Genomic DNA, 18092 nt, shown 5'->3' with positions numbered 1-18092 from the left:
TCACAGGTCTTCTCTGACCCTCAGCTCTTTGTGGAGCAGTTTCCACTTTCCTGCAGGGCCCTCAGCGACATGGGTTCAAAGGACTGAACTGCAGTGTGATGGGGGCTGGGGAGTCATCTGAGTGCTGGGGATGGGTGCGGGTGTGGGGCAGGGGACAGAACAAAGATGCCAAAGGAGAAACAGAACTTTCCCCCTAGATTCTGTCCTTGCACATGAGGGCAGTGAAGGACCTGGGAGCCAGGAGAGGAGGGCCAGGCCCAGGAAGGCCTGTGGGGGTGTTGGCCATCGATCAGGAGGCTGCGCCAAATGAAGAGATCATCAAGCGGTTTCCTGTTTGGGATGGCAAAGGGACAGATGCCACAGGTCTGGGCCACACAGTGGGGAGGAACTCACTGCCCCTGCAGAACAGGTCCTGCCTATGTAAACACGATGGCGAACATACAGGGCACAGGAGGGTCTGAAAAAGGAGGTGTGCGTGCACCCAGCCGGACTACATTGGGGATGCTCCCAAGAGCAGGGAGAGACGCTCTGTTCCTCGACTGCACAGCAACCGCCTGCCCGGGTCTCCACCACATCAGGTGGCAGGAGGAGGTCCCAGCAACTCAGCGTCTTCCCCATAGCAGTTTTGTGCTTTACTCTGTCACGCAGCCCCTGCAGACAGCAGGGCTGGACAACGGAAGGTGGAGAGCTTCCCAGGCTGCGGCTGGGCTGCGGCTGGGCGGGCAGGGAGGCCACTCCCAAATCCGCAGCTGTAGCTGCCTGCAGGGCTGAAGGTGGCACCCTGACCACCTCAAAGGCCTGGGTGTGCCAGCCTCTGCCTCCAGCCTTTCCTCCTTCCTTGGCAATCTCCAAAGGCAACTCCAGGTTCTGCCTTTGAGAACTCAGGCTGCCTTGGAGGAGTCAGTCACTCAAATGGAAGCAAACACTGAACTGGTTAATACTGACAGCGAGTCCTGGCACAGGACTGTGCTGAGAAGACCCAACGGCTGTGGGGATGGAAGATGCCTTCCATCCAGGGAACTTGCCAATAAGCTTTAAAGCACTGATGGGGGTGCAGCCCGGGAGCCAGGGAATCTGGGCCCAAGCTCTTCAGGTGCAACAGGACTGGGACCCAGCCTGTGCTCAGGCATTTAAAGATCTGGGGTACAGGGTCTAGAGAGGGCTCTACTCCTGAGCCCACGGCATAGATGTGGCTTGGCTTGCCATGGCTCAGCCTCGTCTCGGGATGGGCACGGAATGGTAAGAAGTAACATGATGAGTCCCAGCATGAGGGCAAGCCACGAGCCAAGCCCCGGTCAGAGCAAGAGCAATCCCCCCGCCCCCGCCCCTAGACATGGGCATCCCCAGTCTGACTTTGGACAGACCAACCTGGGAGGAGCCTCCTGGGCCCAGGTCTTCCAAGACTGCATGTGAGAGCCCTGCCATTGTGCTCAGATCACAACCATTTTGTGCTTCCAACCCTTAGGATGCTTGTGCAGTAAGTGGAGCTGGGGGCCTGCCCCTAACTATGTACCTAGGACATCCCTGAAAGAGTGGGTGAGACTCCAACACTCGTGGAGCACAGCTCGGAGTGGCTCAGGGACAAAGGGTTCAGGGTTCCCGAAGGACTTCAAGTTTAGAGTGAATGATGCTCGCTAGGACAGCAGAGCCGCCCGCCATGAGGTAGCTGACCATCAGCAACAGCAGGAAACGGGCAGACGACGAGCACCTCTCACAGGGCCATAGGACCGCAGCTCGTGTAGGAACAGGCCTTGCAGCTACAGTGCAGCCACCCCAGGCTGGGGCATCTCTGGACCACGGAAGGGGCACAGTCTTATGTGTTTCTACAGTTTGTAAACAGTCATGCGGACGAATTCTTTCTTACAGGTTGCAAGGGCAAAGCTTTCTGTTCAGGTGGGGAGGGATGGACGAGGGGAAGAGACATGATCACTTCTGAGTGCTAAGGGAGTCGCTCCGCACCCTTGGGATGGACAGAGGAGGAAGGATTTCCAGTCATCACAGACGGACTGTCCAGGTTCCAGGAGACCAGCGGTCGAGGGTGTGTCCTTCCTGCACATCACCTCACCCAGACTTCCACGCCACGTCCAGCAGTGGCCACGCATAGCAGGACAAGCCTTCTTAGCCTCTGGGGCAGCTCCAGGGAGGATGTGAGGAGCGGAGGACAGCCCTCACGCAGCCTTTACCGGGGCCCGGCCTCTCCCACACCAGGGCCACATGGAGCAGGCTCCAGTGCCCCAGACAAAGAGGAGATGAGCTGAGGGCAGCAACACAGGGCCACCTCCAGAAAGTCCAAAAGTCACCATGTCCTCTGAACGGAGTTGGGGTTCCTGGCTCCCAGACCGAAGCAAGGAAGCACAAGACCAGTGAAGCAATGGAAAAACTGTGTGGAAGGGCTTGGCAGGGTCGGGGGCGACAGAGGGAGCTGGGCCCCTTCCAAGGCCCATTCCTGTCAATTCAGACCTGCCCCAACAGGGAGTGCCCCAACAATGATTGAACGACCTCCCCGGAGCTGAGGGCCCACAGCCCCAGGGAAAGGAGATTCAATGAACTCCCTCTTCACCACTAATCTCCTAAAAGGGAGGACCTGTGCCCCATGTCAGTTTTAAGGCTGGAAAACACGTCTCCTGAATAACCAGAGAGAAAGAAGGTGGAAAGATTCCCTGTCCCAGATGGGGGTGAAAATAAGCGTGGATGGGGCAGGTGGTGGGGGCAAAGGGGCAAGCATCCTTACCCTCCAAGCCACTTCCTAACAGACACAGGCCACCAAACTGTTTCCTATGTGACCCACACAGGACTCTGGGGAATGGGACGCCCTCACCCTGGGCTGCAGGGCGAGCTCCCTATCTTCCGGGGGCGGGGGGAGCAGGCATGAGAGCCCACAAGTGAGAAGACACGCGTGACACCGTGGGTGTGGCTGGTGTAAGGCTGCCCAGCATGGGGCCAGGCCCCAGGACGTTGGAAGGCACTGAAGCGTCAGGCGGCCTAAAAGCTGGGTGTACTACAAAGGTCCCCAGGAGCAGTGTTGGGGACAGGCTGAGCTGCAAAGAATCGAAGGGGCATTTCCCCCCTCTGCAAAGCAAACGGAGGAGGTGGCACGAAGGCCGGGGGAGCTGACTCCCTTTGGGATTCCTGGACCCTAAGAACTGAGGGAAAGAACATGTGGGAAGAAACTTCAAGTCAGTTTCCAGGAGGCAAGAGCAAAAAATAAAAATAAAAAAATAATAAATTAAAACTGGAGTATTTCTGACCATCTCCTCAAAGGAATCTTTCTAGCAGCTCCACCTTGGCCCCATCAGAAAGTGACCCCAAGAAATTGCTGGGGCCAGCTGGGACTAGTTGCTGGTGGCTGCAAGGTTCAGGGTCAGCTCCAAGGCCCAGTGGCCTACACCTGGTTTCCATGGTTACCTGAGGACTATCTTTTGGGGCTCAGAGGCAGGTGCAGAGGCTCCAGAGGCGAGGCTGGAGATGTGGGGGGAGGCCAGCTCGTGAAGGGACACTCGGGGCTGGGGCCGCTTCGCCTCCTCACAGGGCCCCACTGGCTGGAGCATGGGGCAGGGTGGCTGAGTGGGAGAAAATGCGGCCAGTGCGGGGAGGTGGGAGGGAGGCCAAGGACTGCTGGGAGGGGAGCGAGAGGGGACAATGCCCTTTGGCTTCACAGCTTAATTTCCTCCCCAATCTCTCTCTCACCAAGAGGCTCTCAAGAGGCAGGGGAGGGACTGAGGGACAGTGTCCTGTGGGAAGGCTGAGGGGGATGAGGGAGAGCAGGGGAGGGGCCACACCACTGCCCACACCCTCTGTCCCCAGGGCAGATGGCCCCTCGGCCCGGGCCACGGCTTCCCTTCCATGCTGTCCAGGCTGCCGGGGTCGAGGGTCGGGGGCATCCCTCGGACCTCACTCCTAGGGTGGGCCACCAGGTAACCGCCGCACGCTCCAGAACTTCACCGTCAGGTCACTGAGGTGGAGGACAAAGAGGGAGCCGGTCAGCTCTTGAAGTGGGCCCAGCCGGCTGCCCACAAAAGGAAGGGATGAGCTGAATCCCCCAAACTCCCCAAATGCAGCTGGGGCCGATGGGCAAGCACTGCTTGCGTGCGGGAGGGGGCCTGCAGGGGTGGAGGGTGCTGGGCACGGGGAGGGGGCCTGTGGTCTCAAAGCCCCAGTGGGATCCTTATCACGAGTCTTCTTTTGGTTGTTCTTTGTTTTGTCCAGGCCTGAATGCTCCCCCCTGCTTTCTGCTCCCTGGCCTCCCTCTCCTGGGGTCTGTCCCACGTCACGTCCATGCTTGGGAGAGGAGGGGAGGAGGGGCGGGCAGGGGCAGTCTCTCTGGGCCAGGCAGGCTGTGAATGGGGAGTAGGAAGGAGGAGTAAAATAATCTCATACCGTTAAGAAGCAGCTCAGACCGAAGTGGGGCAAGAGGGGGAAAGAGGGAGAGAATGAGAGAGAAGACAGGGGAGAGGAGGGAAGGGTCAGGGCAGGGTGGTGGCGCGGCCCTTTATGGCCAGGACCCGGCGAGGAAGGCAGGGGGTGAGTCCAGGGACGTAATTCCACAACTTGACCCGGCAGTCACTGTGGGGGGAGAGAGGCGGAGGGGCAGAGAGGAGAGGCAGGAACACACGGGGAGGGGCGGGAGAGAAGAGACAAGGTGGGAACAGGAGGAAAAAGAGGAAACCCGTCTGAGTAGCACCCACGGGACAGAGGGCCTGGGCGCTCCCTGCACAGGGGACCAGGCTGGGCTAGAGGCGGGGTGGCCTGGGTGCTGGCAGGGCTGCTCTGTGGTCTGAGAAGCTTGGACCGGGGAAAGACAACCAGGGCAGGACTGCTGTGTGAGGGGCAGCAAGGGCTTGGAGACACGTGGGCAAGGCCTGGCCGCGGCCCAGCACCTTCCTGCTGCCCCCGCCTGGCGCACTGCCCACACGTGGTGGGCACTCAGGGAAGGGAGGCACAGGCTGGGCACAGAAAGGAGGGCACCACGGGTTCTGCTCTGTGAACCCAGCCTGCGGGGCCAGCTGCAGGGCCCTGAACTTCCCAGCCTCCCCCGCCCACACCAGGGAGAGGGTGGGAGCCAAGGCAGAGCTCCTGCCCAGCACCCACCTGGAGGCTGTGAAGATGTGCTTGGCGTTGGTGCAGATGGCATTGATGGGGCTGTCATGGCCCTTGATCTCCCCGATGGGCGTGAAGTTGTCCACATTCCAGACCTTAATGACACCAGCACGGCAGGCACTCAGCAGCATGGGGCGGCCTGGGACAAAGGCCAGGGCACACACCCAGTCCTTGTGTGCGTTGGGGATTTGCTGTGGGAGGATCAGGGCTGGTGAGGGCTGAGGGAGGTGACAAGGAGGGAGAGGACCTGCCCCGGGGTCCAAGGAGCACACGTGCCCCTCTTGTTAGTGGCTCCCCTTGCCTCTAGAGCCACCATGCAGGCAGGCATTACCTGTCCCAGGAGCCAGGCCAGGCCGACCTGTGCTGGGAGTTTCAGGCTGAGACAGGACCTCCTGCCCCCCTTCCCAGGTTCAAACCTAAGATCCTGCACTGGTGGAGAACCCATCAGCCTTCAAAGGGGTCAGGCTAAAATGTAAATGCTCCCAGGAAAGGAAATCTGGTGACTGAGCTTCACGTTCAAATCCAGGGCCCCAGAGCAAAGCCTCTGCTGAGAGCAGGCTGCACACAGTGGAGACAGTGGACTCGGGAGGGTTGACGCAGAGGGGAAGTGAGGGAGAACAGAGGCTTGGGGAGGTCTGAGAACCACCTGCCTCGGGCCAGCAAGCCCATGCCCCAGGGTCCCCAGGTCCCTGTGTGGGCGGGGGAACCACCCTAGCCCAGCCCACCCGCACCTGGATGAGCTCCTGCTGCTCCAGGTCCCACTTCTTGATGCCATTATCTCGGGAGCCACTGAACAGGATGTCCCCCTGGATGGCGAGACACTCGATGCCGTCATAGTGCGGGGGCTCAAAGTTGTGGGTGGGGCCGATGGTGCCTGTCACACACTCGCCCAGCTCGAACATCTGCAGGAAGAGGGGCTGGTAGGAAAAGGAGCTTGTCCAGCAGGCGAGGGCTCTTGGAGGAGGGGCAGCTGCTTTCCAGGGGCTGGGAGCTCTGAATCCTCAGGTCTGGACCCTTCTCTTTGAGGTTGGGGCTGGGGGTGGGGGACACTGACTAAGTGAATGTAGGGGGTGAAGAGGCTGATCACTCAGACACCCCACAGCTAAACACGCAGCTGCTGAGCAGACAGGTGGGTGTGAGGTGAGCCTCCTTTAAAATTCTATTTTTTAATCAGTTAAATATAACATCACTTGTACTTTAAATAAAAATATTCATCATAATCCTACCACCCCTTATTTCCCTTTTTTACGTGGCTTTCTAGTTTCTGACCACATAGGCAGTTTTCAATGGCATAACCAGGGAGTAAACCAAATTAGTGTTTGTACACTTTATGCTTTCTTTTCCTACTTATCATTTTAATATCAGTGCATCCCGTTCAGTGGCTTTTCTGTAATTTACTCCACTGTTATCTACCCTTAGACATTTGGATTGTTTCTAATTTTCCACCCTTTACAGAACAACACTGCAACCTACAATGTCCTGCCCACTCCTCCTTGCCTTCTTTGGGATGATTTCCGCAGCATATACCCCCAGAAGCCTCCATGTTTCTCTTCAGTACTCCCGAGGCAACAGAGGGCAAAGATGGGGGACACGGAAGATGCACCGAGAACAACCCTACCCGGCCTCAGATACCTTAACGTAGTGGTCCTTGGAGCCAGTCACCACGAGGTCATGCTGGCTGGCGGTCTGGGTGACCGTCAGGCACATCACAGGGCCGATGTGTCCAGTCAGCTTGCCAACAGGCTGGAACCTGCAGTGGGAAGAAGCCCAGCCAGGGGATTAAAGGGTCCCTGGGTTGGGGTAGGGGGTCTGTTTGGGAATAAACAGGCCTGGCCAGGGTCCCCTCCCTCCTCATCAAGGCAAGATCAACAACCAGGACGTAAGCTTTCCCCATATCCCAGGGGTCTCAGAGGAGGGTGCACCAGCCCAGCAGCATGGGGCAGCAGGGGCACAGCTGAGGTCCTGCCCGCCTGGGGTGAGTTGTCCCAAGCTGAGACCTGGAGAACTTCCCTAGGCTCCCCCAAGCCCCCCTCCTCTCCCCACGTATCTCACTGACCTGCTGAGTTCCCAGATGCGGACGGCGTTGCCCGAGGCGGCATACAGCATGGTGCCTGAAGGGCTGAGCGCAATCTGGTTGATGTGATGCTCACCCTGAGCGCTCGTGATGGCGCGTGTGGACGTGGCGGTGCAGGCGTCACCCGAGATCACTTGGCCTGAGGACCTGCCCGGGAGGAGGACAGACAAGGCCAGAGGTCAAGACAGTCCATCTGCATGGGCCAGGAAACCAATAAAACCTCACTCAAACCAGCCCTGACAACCCACTTCCAAGAAGCCATCCCTGACTGATAGAAAAACAGCTTTTCCTCACACTGGGACCAAGGGCAGAGCTGCACCCCACGCCTGTAAGACAAGTCCCGAGTGATTGCAGGTGGGCCTGAGTGCTGGCTCAGAGAGATGGTTAGACTAAGTCATGAGATGGGGTGTGAACCCACATCTTGTGGAAAGCACCTTACCTCTCTGGGCCTCAGCTTCCTCATTTGCCAAAGGAGGTGATAATACCCACTTCGTTTGCTTTTTTTTAAAAAAAGCCTTTTTTTTTTAGGTTCACAGCAAAATTGAGCAGAAACTACAGAGATCTCTTGTACACCCCATACCCCCCCAGAGGCACAGCCTCCCCAGCATCACCCACCAGAGCGGTGCGTTTGTTACAATTGTGAACCTACACAGTCACGTCATTATCACCCAGAGTCCAGTCTACATTAGGGTTCTCACTCTTGGTGGTGACATATATTCTATGGATTTGGGGGAATGTATTAGTATGAACCTACCACTCCAGTATCATATAGAATAATTCCGCTGCCCTAAAAATCCCCCATGCTGACTTTCTAAGGATAAATAACAGATTGTAACTTACAATGAAACACAAGGACGAAGCATGACTATTTCTAAAAATCAATTTTGTTTTGCAAGGTCCTCATCTTGGTTCTGTCTCCCCTGTTGTCTGTCTGCCTGAGACTGTCAGTGCCAGGGCCCAGGACCATGTCTGGGCGGCTCACCTATGCAGGCAGGTGGCCAGCATGGCTCTGGAGGCTGCTGCCACCTGCTGGTCTCGCCCTGTTTCTCCAGCTCCTCTTTTGGACTCCCAGGGTGATATCCAACACACCTTAAGATTCAGGGCTTGGGGGACTGCAATGGAGGTGGGGGCCAGGCAGGCCAAAGGCTCCCCCAAGCTGCTGCCCCAGACACTGTCCCCCAACCCAAGGGATCTCACCTGTCCCCCAGAAGCAAGCCAAGTCCATGGGCTGGTAAGGCCCTCTGTGCCCACAAAGCCAGACTGGGCTGTGCTTAGTGGGTCACTTGGGCTGGGGAGCATCTGCACTCAACCCAGCCTGCTGTAGCCCACCAATGTGCGGCAGGTAGGGGTGATACTTACGTGAGGGTCCGAATGCACTTGGCTGAGTCCCGGATGTCCCACACCTTGATGTAGGAGGTAGATACAGAGAACACAAGCCCCGAGTCACTGCAGTACTTGATGGAGACCACATTGTTGGGGTGGCCCTTTAGAGCTGCGATCTCCTGACCCGTAACCAAGTTCCACATCTTGCAGCTGCGGTCTGCGAGAGACAGGGAGGGAGCCATGGGGAAGGGAGGGACATCAGCCACCAGGAGGCCAGGAAGTCCTCCCTACACAGGAGCTGCTGAAGGTGGGGGGATCAAGAGCTATCTAGAGAAAGAAGCTCCAAGTCTGAGGAAGGGAGAAACATGCACAAGTGTGCTCACGGGCACATGTACGAGCTCATAAAAACTCAGGGGAAAGAGAAGTCGGTCAGAACTTTGGACCAGGGTTTCTCAAGCAAACTCTGTACAAATACCAGAGTTCTCTGAGCACTGTCAAAGCATCCTGGGCTAAAACAGAATTCTTAAGCCTTCAGTCCCTGTTCCTACAAATGCTAATAGCTGACAAAATAAACAAACAAGTAGCATGTAGACCTTATGGGAAAACTCAGAAGCAATCAATCACGTGTAGATTGACAGCTATGCCCCCTCCTGCTGTGGAGACATATACATGCTTGTGTTTCTATTATGCACGTCCACTACAGACTTGTCCTCCCCGCTGGTGAAATTTTTGACTCTGTCGTGATTAAGCATAACTGTGTGGAGTCCTGCTGCCGAGATCATAGGAATCGCTTAGATGTAGGTGCTGGGGTGATGTGGGTGCTAGGGAGATGTCAGGGCAATGGTGATTTTGGAGGACCGGGACGAGCAAATACAGGTGGGGCACCTGGAAATCCTCCTGAAGTTTCTCAGGGAAGTCTGGAAGGAAGTGCTGGATGCAGCTGCCAGGGTCAGCTATGAGGGAGGCTCAGCGAGTGGTACAAGGGATGGGGAGCCTTGAGCCAAGGCAAGAGATGAGGGCAGTGAGCAAGTTGACCCCATAACCTCAGCTCCTGGGGGCTCTGTGTTCTGACCTTCTGCACAACACACACTGGCAAAGGAAGCCAGGGGTAGGGGGTGGGAGAATCTAAGCCTGGCCAGTAGGGGTTCCACACACCTTTAGATCCTGTGAAAAGCAACTCATCTGTGGCATCAAGGCAGAGGATGGGCTTCGTGTGGCCCTCGGCCATGGAGACGCACTGCAGCGGGGCGGTCCGTGCACCCTTGGCTCCTCCAACGGGGGAGATGATGCCCCTTCCCGAGAGAGAGGGAGAGAAGGCACGCCCATCAGCCAGGGAGACAGCGGCCAGGCTGATCTGGGCACATGGGCGAGACGGGGACAGGACACAGAGGGGGTGAGGGCCTAACGACAGAAATTCCAGGGACTCCAGCCAAACTCCGCCAAAGCCTGTGGGCCGGAAAAGGGCTGTGCAGGGTGGAAGGCTCTGTCTTGAGTCACAATCTGTCAGCAGCCATCCTGAGCACTTCTGGGGGAACTAGCCCTGTGCTCGGCATAGCTGGAAGCAGCCGGAGGCATGGGCTCTGCCCATGGAGAGTTCCTATCTGACGCTGCCTGACCCAGATCCTGACACATAAATGCACCCAAGCCCCAGATGCACAGGGCAGAGGCCCAAGTGCTGGAACTGGCCCTGCAGCTCCCATCAGTACCTTCACGCTGCTTCAGTTAACAAGTGTGAGGGCAGGGTACAGAGAGGGCACCCCCACCCCACTATACCCATCTGCCAACAACTGCCTCTGGGGCTGGCACTCCCTAAGCAGAGAGACTGGGCCTGTGCCCACACACAGCTGCCCACAGCCCCCTTTTGGACCAGCGTGGTCAGACGTGTGACTGTCATTTACAGAGGGCTAATTCCCTTCAGGGACCCTGACTTAGCTTCACATCAGGGTCTCTGGGACCACTCTGGAATGAGGTTCTCTGGGCCTGAAATAGCACGTCCTCACCCCCCATGACTCTGACAGAGGGAATGAGGTGATCTGAAGGAACCCGAGGATTTCACTACGCCAGCTTCCTGGAGGTTCTGACAACGAAGATGTTTTTTCTCGGTAAGGGTCTTTTGGGATGAGCCAGGACTGTGCTATGACCAAAAATATATTCTACTTCCTTTTCAAAGAGAATGCTGTTCCTGACAGTGACACTGTGGCCAAGAGTAGACTGAAGTGACCAGTGTCCCATCCACAGCACTTTTCCCACAACCCGCACAGACCGTGCCAGGCCCATCCTAAAGGACAGGGGTCCAGCTGCCAGTCGGGGGTCTCTCACACACAGGTAGCTCCCCAAGCTGCCCCAGCTCCCACTTCTGACATTGGTTTGGGTCTACCTGCATGGCCAGGGAAGAAGCCCAAGACTGCTGTGGCAATACGTCAAAAAGATAACCCTCCCTTCCTGTGAGAGAATCTGGTAGGCCAGCTAACATCTCACAGTGGCAAAGGCTCACTGCCTGCAGGAGGGTAAACAGAAACATCCACCCCAGGGCTGGAGGTGCATGAGCAGAGAGCATAACAGGAGAGCTGGAGGAGGCTCCCAGCCTGGGAGTGGCCCTGGCTTGTCAGGGGCCCAGGCCCACCAGGTCCTGAGACTTGCTACTTGTGGGGTACTGTGCCAGGCTGGCTGGGGAGAACTGGTTTCTGGTCATCCCACAAGCAGTGACAGAGGGGGGAAGGAGGTACCCACACATCATGTGTCAAGAGACGTGGACAAGGGGCACTGGCCCCCTCGTGCCCCTCCTAGAGTCAAGAGCTCACCCCACTGCATAGGCTGACTAGTCACAAGGATCCTGAGCACAGCCACTAAGGAAGAGAAGCCCAGCTGGTCCTCAAGGCCCTCTGGCCTTCTACCTGCCCTCCAGGTGCTCGGCAGGTGCAGCCATGCCCCACCCCCCCAGGTGCTGAAGGGAGAAGAGAACACGGCCTGCAACAAGCAACTGCACACCCCTCCCTAAGCCCCCAGCTCCAGCCAGGCCTGGCGCAGTCAGAGGCCACGTGGCCACCCTGAGAGGGAGGAACCATGGGGGCAGGAACAGCTCTGGGACAGGTGGGGAGAGGGGGAGGGGGAGGGAGAGGAGGGGCTGCATGCTGAGGACAGGTGTGCAGGCGGGAGGGGCCGGGCAGCCAGAGGCAGAGAAGAGAGAGAGAGTGAGAGCTGGGAACCAAACACGAGACATTCCGTGTGTACCTCAGGACCTCCGACAAAGAGGAGTCGCTGTCATCAGACCTGGGGAGGGCAGAAAATTAGCTGGATTAGGGGAGAGAGGAAAACACGCACACAGGGCCGGAGAGGCAGAGCAGCATCGGGAGGTCAGAGGGTGGGTTATTCTCTTGGAGGGCAGCAGAGAGGCAGAGGGTGAGGACCTTCCAGGCAGAACAGGAAAGGAGGTGGGGGAGGGCTGGCCTGGGAGCTGGAGGCTCCCTTGGGAGCGGGTCCCTCGGCTAGTAGGGAAGGACTGAGGAGGGGGCTGCAGAGACGTGGGAGCGCCAGCCCCATGCTTGGAGAGGTGGTTTCTGGGCTGTTTGTTGGTTCCAAGTTCTCCGGTTGTCCCATCGCACAAGCTGGGGGCACCTGCCCCACCTCAGCAATGCCTGCCTTTACCTGTCCTGAGACTGAAGGAAGCCATGTCTGCTCCTATTGCTCCCTAGGAGCTGGCTTCTTCCAGCAATTACTCAGGGGTTCACTTATTTACAAAGCCCACTGTCCCCAGGGAGCCCACTGGCACTGTGCCTAGTAGCCGGCTCTATACTATGCACAGGCTCCACTGGACAGGACCAAGGCCTTTGGGAGACCACCAGGCTGGAATGGGTGGAGTCCCACACCAATCCTTTCAAAAAATCGACCTGTTGATTTAAGAGCATGGGGGAGGGGAGCACTCTGATGGGGGTGGGCCAGGCTTGGTCCCCCAATGGGAGCCTGCACTGACATAGGTTTGGGGAAGGAGGGTGCTGGGGTCCAGGTGTGCTGGGCTCTGACCCCGCTCAGCATTCATCGAGCAGTATTTGACTTAGCACCTTCTAGCCTGGGGCTCCTCTGAAGGACACAGCACCGTCATCCCTCGTGGTAGGAAAGTTTTTAGGGAGCCAAGAGAGGAGCCCTCTTGGGGCCTGCAGAGAGTTAAAGAGGGCCAGGGCGGGCCCAGGAGTTTGGGGGAGCACAGAGAAGAACACATGCGTCCTCCCCTCTCCCAACGCAGAGTCCCACTGTCAGGAACACAGTGTCCTGGGAGACAGAAGCCCTAGGCTCTGGGCCCAACTCCACCCCTTTGAGTTGAACGTCCTCAGGCCCCTCTGTCTGAACCTCATTTCCTCTCATGTAAAATAGGGAAGACAATTCTCATGGCTGATTTACAGTTCTAATGAAATCAAATATGTGAAAGCAGGCTGTAAAGTGAGGTGAGAGTGCCTTCTGAATGCAGGGGATTGCTGTTAGGAAAAATTACACCATCAGTAATTACAGCATCGCACAGGAGCTATAAATATAGCTTGACCTGAACCTGCCATGTGGAGATAGTTCAGGGGTCTCTTTCTGCTGGGATAGCTCACAGGGGCCACTGGAGTCTTGTCTGAAGCACTGCGGTGGGGTGGGGGAGTGGTGAAGTTGAAGAAAGGGGCTTCAGAGAAGAATCAAAGAATCAGCAGAGGCGGATGAGAGGGCAGTTCTGGGGAGCCCTCTGTGTGCCTGCCCAACCTGACAGCCCCAACCTCAACCCCTGCAGCTTCTTGTGCGCCCTCTCTGAGGTCCCAGCATGCCCAGGGGAAGGGAAGGGCCACGGTCAGTACAGAAAAGGCAGAGATGCCAGGAAAGAAGTGCCAGGGCCTTATCTCTCAGAGGGTCTGCCCGGCCGCCCCAGCCCTGCTTCAGCCAGGACCAGCCCACAGGCTCCCTCTCCCTCCCCTGCTCCCCTCGGCACTGCTCTTACTTGTCCAGCGCTGACCCCTGGCTCTGATTACTGGTGAGCCGAGAGAAGACATTGCGGTCATTGCGTGGTCTAGTGGGAGGGGACGACGGGGGTGTGAATCCCACATCTGTGGACCTGGTGAGTGGGGATGGAGAGCAGCGTGTAAGCGACCACACCGGGCACTGGCTTCCACCCTCTGCCTGGGTGTGAGGCCTGCAGGGCAGGTCCTGCTGTACAGCAATCACAGAGCTCAACCCCCTATTCAGCTCCTAGACACTGTTCTTAAAAATCGATCCTCATTATTCACAGATTCTGTTTTGGGGAATTCGCCTACTCATTAAAACGTATCACAATCCTCAAATCCATACCTATGGTGCTTTTGCAGTCTTTCTCAGACACGTGCAGAGCAGCACAAACTTTGAGCAGCTCGATGTGCACGTCCCCAGCGCAGGCTGAGCCAGGAGACAATGTGCCTTCTTGCTCTGGCTCTCAGTCTGGAAATAAGTGTCCTTTCTATAACCTATTTAGTGCCCCCCCTTGCATATTTGTGCATTTTGTTGGTGATTTCACTGTTTTAAATGGCCCCCAAGCATAGTGGAAGTGCTGTCTGGTGCTCCTAAGTGCAAGAAGGCTGTGATGTACCTTACAGAGAAAACACAGGAGGAACTTCATTCAGGGGTGAGTTCTAGGACTGTTGGCCATGAGTTCGATGTTAACAAATCAACAATGTATGTTAAATAAGGTGTCTTTAAATAGAAACACACAAGGTTAGATATTGGTTGGTTGATAGAAACACCAAGACCAGAGGCTCAAAGGAACCTAACCCTGTATTTCCCCTAGGAGCAGTGTTTCAGTATTCAGTAGTTTAGTGTTTGCGGCAACTTGGCAGAACATTACCACTGCAAATAACGAGAACCAACTGTATTTCCAGGGATGAGTCTAAGATCTTGATGAACTGCTTGTTTCAACACTCCAAGATCCTCTCTTTGGAAAGATGTCATTAAGTTCATGTTAAATTCTCCTTCCATCATGAGTTGGGCCTAAATCCCTCAGACTGCAACTTAAGCACATCCTCTCAGTTCACAGATGAAGTGACAGTTTGTGAGACTCCAAGTCTACAGATGTCCTTGCAACTCCTTCCCACCAAGGCCACACTGCCCAGGCTTTGGAGAAGAGGAGGGCTGGGAGCTTGAGCAAGTCCTCCTCCTGCCTCTCACCAAGGCAGGTGGCAAGAGGTTGCCCCAATCTCCCGCTTTCCCACTACTTAGCTGTGTGACCCGGGGAAGACCACTAAACCTCTGAGAATTAAGTGCATGGACCACATGACCCTGAGAGTCACCGTGCTATCTACAGAAGCTCTGTGGGGCCCAGCCCCATGTGTGGCTGAACAGCTGGAGACTTCCCTGCCGATCTGCATTGATCTGTCTGGTTCTTCTTTGAACTTCTGTATTCCTCTCACGTGACTAGGACTTAAAAAGAGCTGAAGCGCCCAAGAACCCAAGGTCGTGAAAAGGGGTGAAACACATTAGAATAATGACCAATCCAAGCCACCTATGTTGAGTGCACATCAGCAAACAGTTTTTAGCATCTGGCTTGGCTACCTAGCTCAAGGTGCCTTACGGAGATGGCATCTCCCAAGTCCACACCTGATAGGGTGAAGAAGGGATCATTGGGTAAAACGGAGTGACTCATTCAAACTGGCCCAGATTAAAAAGTGTGCACGGCGATCCACAGAGTGGAACATCACAGCCATTCATGCACCCGAAGGCTAGACCGACCGTGATTCTGGAGCACTACAGAACATGCTCTCACCTGATGGGCTGCCCTCGGTCATATGACTTCCTTCGGGTCAAAGGGGACGTCTCTGTGCCTCGAGACTGCCGGGGGCTAGAACAGAAGGGTCTAGTGAGGCCCAGACTCAACCCCGGCCCACCCTGCCCCACATTCCTGGCTCCCCTCCTTACAAAGTGCTGCCCCGAGTGGGCAGGCTGACGGTGTGTGAGACCTTGTCCCGGTAGTAGGAGTCTCGGATGGAGAAGCCCACTCCGTCCTCTTTGATCTCCACAAGGGAGGCCAGGGACTTGGTGATGTTCTTGGTGGAGATGTCAAGCGGGGGACCCAAGCACTCAGCCGACACAGCCTTCATCTGGGCAGACAGCTTCGGCTCACCCTGGCGAAAGAAGGACAGGGATGGACCAACCTGCCCAAATGGATGGCACATAAAGGGGGAGCCAGGGGGAATTCTAAAGAAGGAAAAGGTACGACCTTGCCCTAAGGTAGAGGAGCAGATGGAAGGACCCAGGCAGATGTCACCCAGAGACCTCTGTGCTCCTCACCTAAACTCTCAAGGCTTCCAGAGAATCCAGAGCAACTGAAATCGTTCCACTGCCCTTAGTCTTACTATGCAGACACAGAATGCCCAGACTGACTTCTCTGCTTGCCACCAGCTCGTCAGTTTACTCACTGTTGTGTGCATGATCCACTGTTCCCGTCTGCAGCCCTGTCTCCCTTCTTTCTTTAATAAATCCTGTCTTGGTTCAGCCTATAACTGATCCCTCCTGTTAAGTTACCTCCCTTACTGTTGACTGCCATACTGATGACTCAGCTCTCTGCATGCAAGAGAATTAGACATCTAGAGTTAGGCTCTGACTCACAGTCAAAGGCAGAGTCACAGGTGGGGAGGGGGGAGATTTTTTAATACAGAACCTCTGGTTATGGTGATGTCCCTAGACAGAGTGGAAACAGAGGCCAGCAGCGGCTCCAGCTACTTTTCCTGCCTTCCACCCACCTCAGAAAGAATGGGCTGTAACAGGTTTCATATCTGGGCACCCCCCAATGCCAGGCTAGATCCTTCTTGGCACCTCCATCTCAGCTGGGGGCAATATTGGGGTTGAGGGCAGAGCCACAGTAAGGTGGGGACCAGGCTACAGGGAGGCTGGCCCTGCTGCATCTACTGCCCAACTTCCGTGGGGCTCACCTTGAACTTGAAATCATCGTGGCTTGTGGAGCCTTTCATGGTGAATGACTGGGAGAAGCTGAAGAAGAAGCAGAGAGAGCTCAGGATGCTGATACTCTACGCTCTGGCTCTCTGGGACTTAGACTCGGGGTCCCAAAGAGCCCCCAAATCCAGGCTCAGCCCTGGGACCTTATGGCACCTCTCCCCGCCCAGCCCCAGGCACATGCTGTGAGCCAGCCGCTCACTCCCAGCTTGGACACTCACCTCCCCTCGGAGAACTCTGAGACCTCCTCATCTGTGCTGGCATAGCCATTCTCTGTGGGAGGGCAGGAAGGAGGGTTGAAAGGCTGCATTGGAGTGTGGAGCAGGGCATGGTGGCCTCCCTCTTGCATCTCACCCACTGGGAGCAAATTGGGGCTTCTGGGGGACTTCTGGGGAAGCAATGGCCTCCCTGAGGGCCAGGGCCAGAGAGCAGTGGGAACACCTAGGAGCTGCGAGGCCATCACCCCCACTCCTCATACCCTGCTGCACATTGTAGATGAGCGCCTGCAGCTCGGGGTGCGCCTCGGCTTTCTCACGCAGGGCATCCAGGAGCAGGTGGTTCTGGGAGGAGCCCGCCATATCCGTCTGCCTCAGCCGTCCCTCCAGCAGCCGGATCTGGGCCTCCTTCTGTGCCACTTGCAGCCCCTGAGGGAGGGAGCAGGGACTGGGTTACCCTTCCTGGCCTGGGGCTATGGGTCCCCCCATCTCACACAACATGCTCCCCACAAGACTCCCTGGACAGGTCCTTTCTAGCTCCCAGGCAAACCTTGCAGCTGTCACAGACCTAAGAGGTGACCCCCAGCCCCCTTAGCTCCCATTACACACATTAGTGGAGGCTGCTTTAGTTAGGACACACCCTGTTATGGGCTGAATTGTGTCCCTCTGAAACTCACATATTGAAGTCCTAACCCTCAATAACTCAGAATGCGACTATTTGGAGATGGGTCTTTTAAAGAAGTAACTAAGGTAATACAAGGTCATATGGGGAGTCCTAATGCAATATGACTGAGGTCCTTATAAGAAGATATTAGGACACAGACATGCACAGAGGAAAGACCACGTGAAGACACAGGGAGGAGGAGATAACCATTTATAGCCAGGCAGAAAGGCCTCAAAAGAAACCACTCTACCAACACCTTGATCTTGGACTTCCCAGCCTCGAGAACTGGGAGAAAAGAAATTTCTGATGTTCAAGCCTCCCAGTCTGTGGTACTTTGTTATGGCAGCCTGAGCAGACTAATATAGTCCCCAGACACAAAGCAGAGCTGAAGGAGTGCACTGCAGAGGAGGTGAGGAGTCCAGGGGGGCAGAGTCTCCCACCCTCTTTCCAGAGTGGCATCTGTCCCCAAAGACCACAAGTCCCAGGAGGGAAGGAAGCACATCCTTCGGCCAGCTCTGACAGGGAGAGAGGAGAGGAGCCCCAAAATGCCAAGGGACACATGATATTCTGGTGCAAACCTTCCTTGGTAGAATGTGGTCTGTCTCCTGCTACCCCACCCCACCATACACACATTTCTCCCTCCACCCCCAACAGATGCGAGGCCAGCCCCACTGTGGATAGGCCTGGGCCAGACACATGGGGTCACAATTTATCAAGGCCCTGCTGCGTGCCCGTGCTATGCTAAGCTCTTTATGTGCATCATCTTGTTACAGCC

At 56.2% G+C, this 18092-nt stretch overlaps 1 protein-coding gene across 1 annotated transcript in view; it reads right to left on the bottom strand.

The window, feature by feature from the left end:
* Positions 1–4463: 4463 nt before the first annotated feature.
* KIF21B (kinesin family member 21B) overlaps positions 4464–18092 on the bottom strand; it is a 39067-nt gene continuing 25438 nt past the window's right edge. Inside the window, exons 23-36 of the mRNA XM_063113478.1 lie at positions 16917–17082; positions 16660–16711; positions 16417–16474; positions 15404–15609; positions 15252–15326; positions 13461–13574; positions 11726–11764; positions 9650–9786; positions 8531–8711; positions 7154–7318; positions 6730–6847; positions 5829–5999; positions 5089–5288; positions 4464–4563 (exon numbers count right to left, since the gene is read on the bottom strand). Coding sequence (XP_062969548.1) covers positions 4464–4563; positions 5089–5288; positions 5829–5999; positions 6730–6847; positions 7154–7318; positions 8531–8711; positions 9650–9786; positions 11726–11764; positions 13461–13574; positions 15252–15326; positions 15404–15609; positions 16417–16474; positions 16660–16711; positions 16917–17082 — 1782 coding nt within the window. The remainder of the gene's footprint in view (positions 4564–5088; positions 5289–5828; positions 6000–6729; positions 6848–7153; positions 7319–8530; positions 8712–9649; positions 9787–11725; positions 11765–13460; positions 13575–15251; positions 15327–15403; positions 15610–16416; positions 16475–16659; positions 16712–16916; positions 17083–18092) is intronic.

Source organism: Cynocephalus volans, chromosome 11 (assembly GCF_027409185.1).
Source record: "Cynocephalus volans isolate mCynVol1 chromosome 11, mCynVol1.pri, whole genome shotgun sequence".
NCBI lineage: Eukaryota > Metazoa > Chordata > Mammalia > Dermoptera > Cynocephalidae > Cynocephalus > Cynocephalus volans.
The sequence above is the reverse complement of the archived record's forward strand: the minus strand, read 5'-3'. Positions and strand labels throughout refer to the sequence as shown.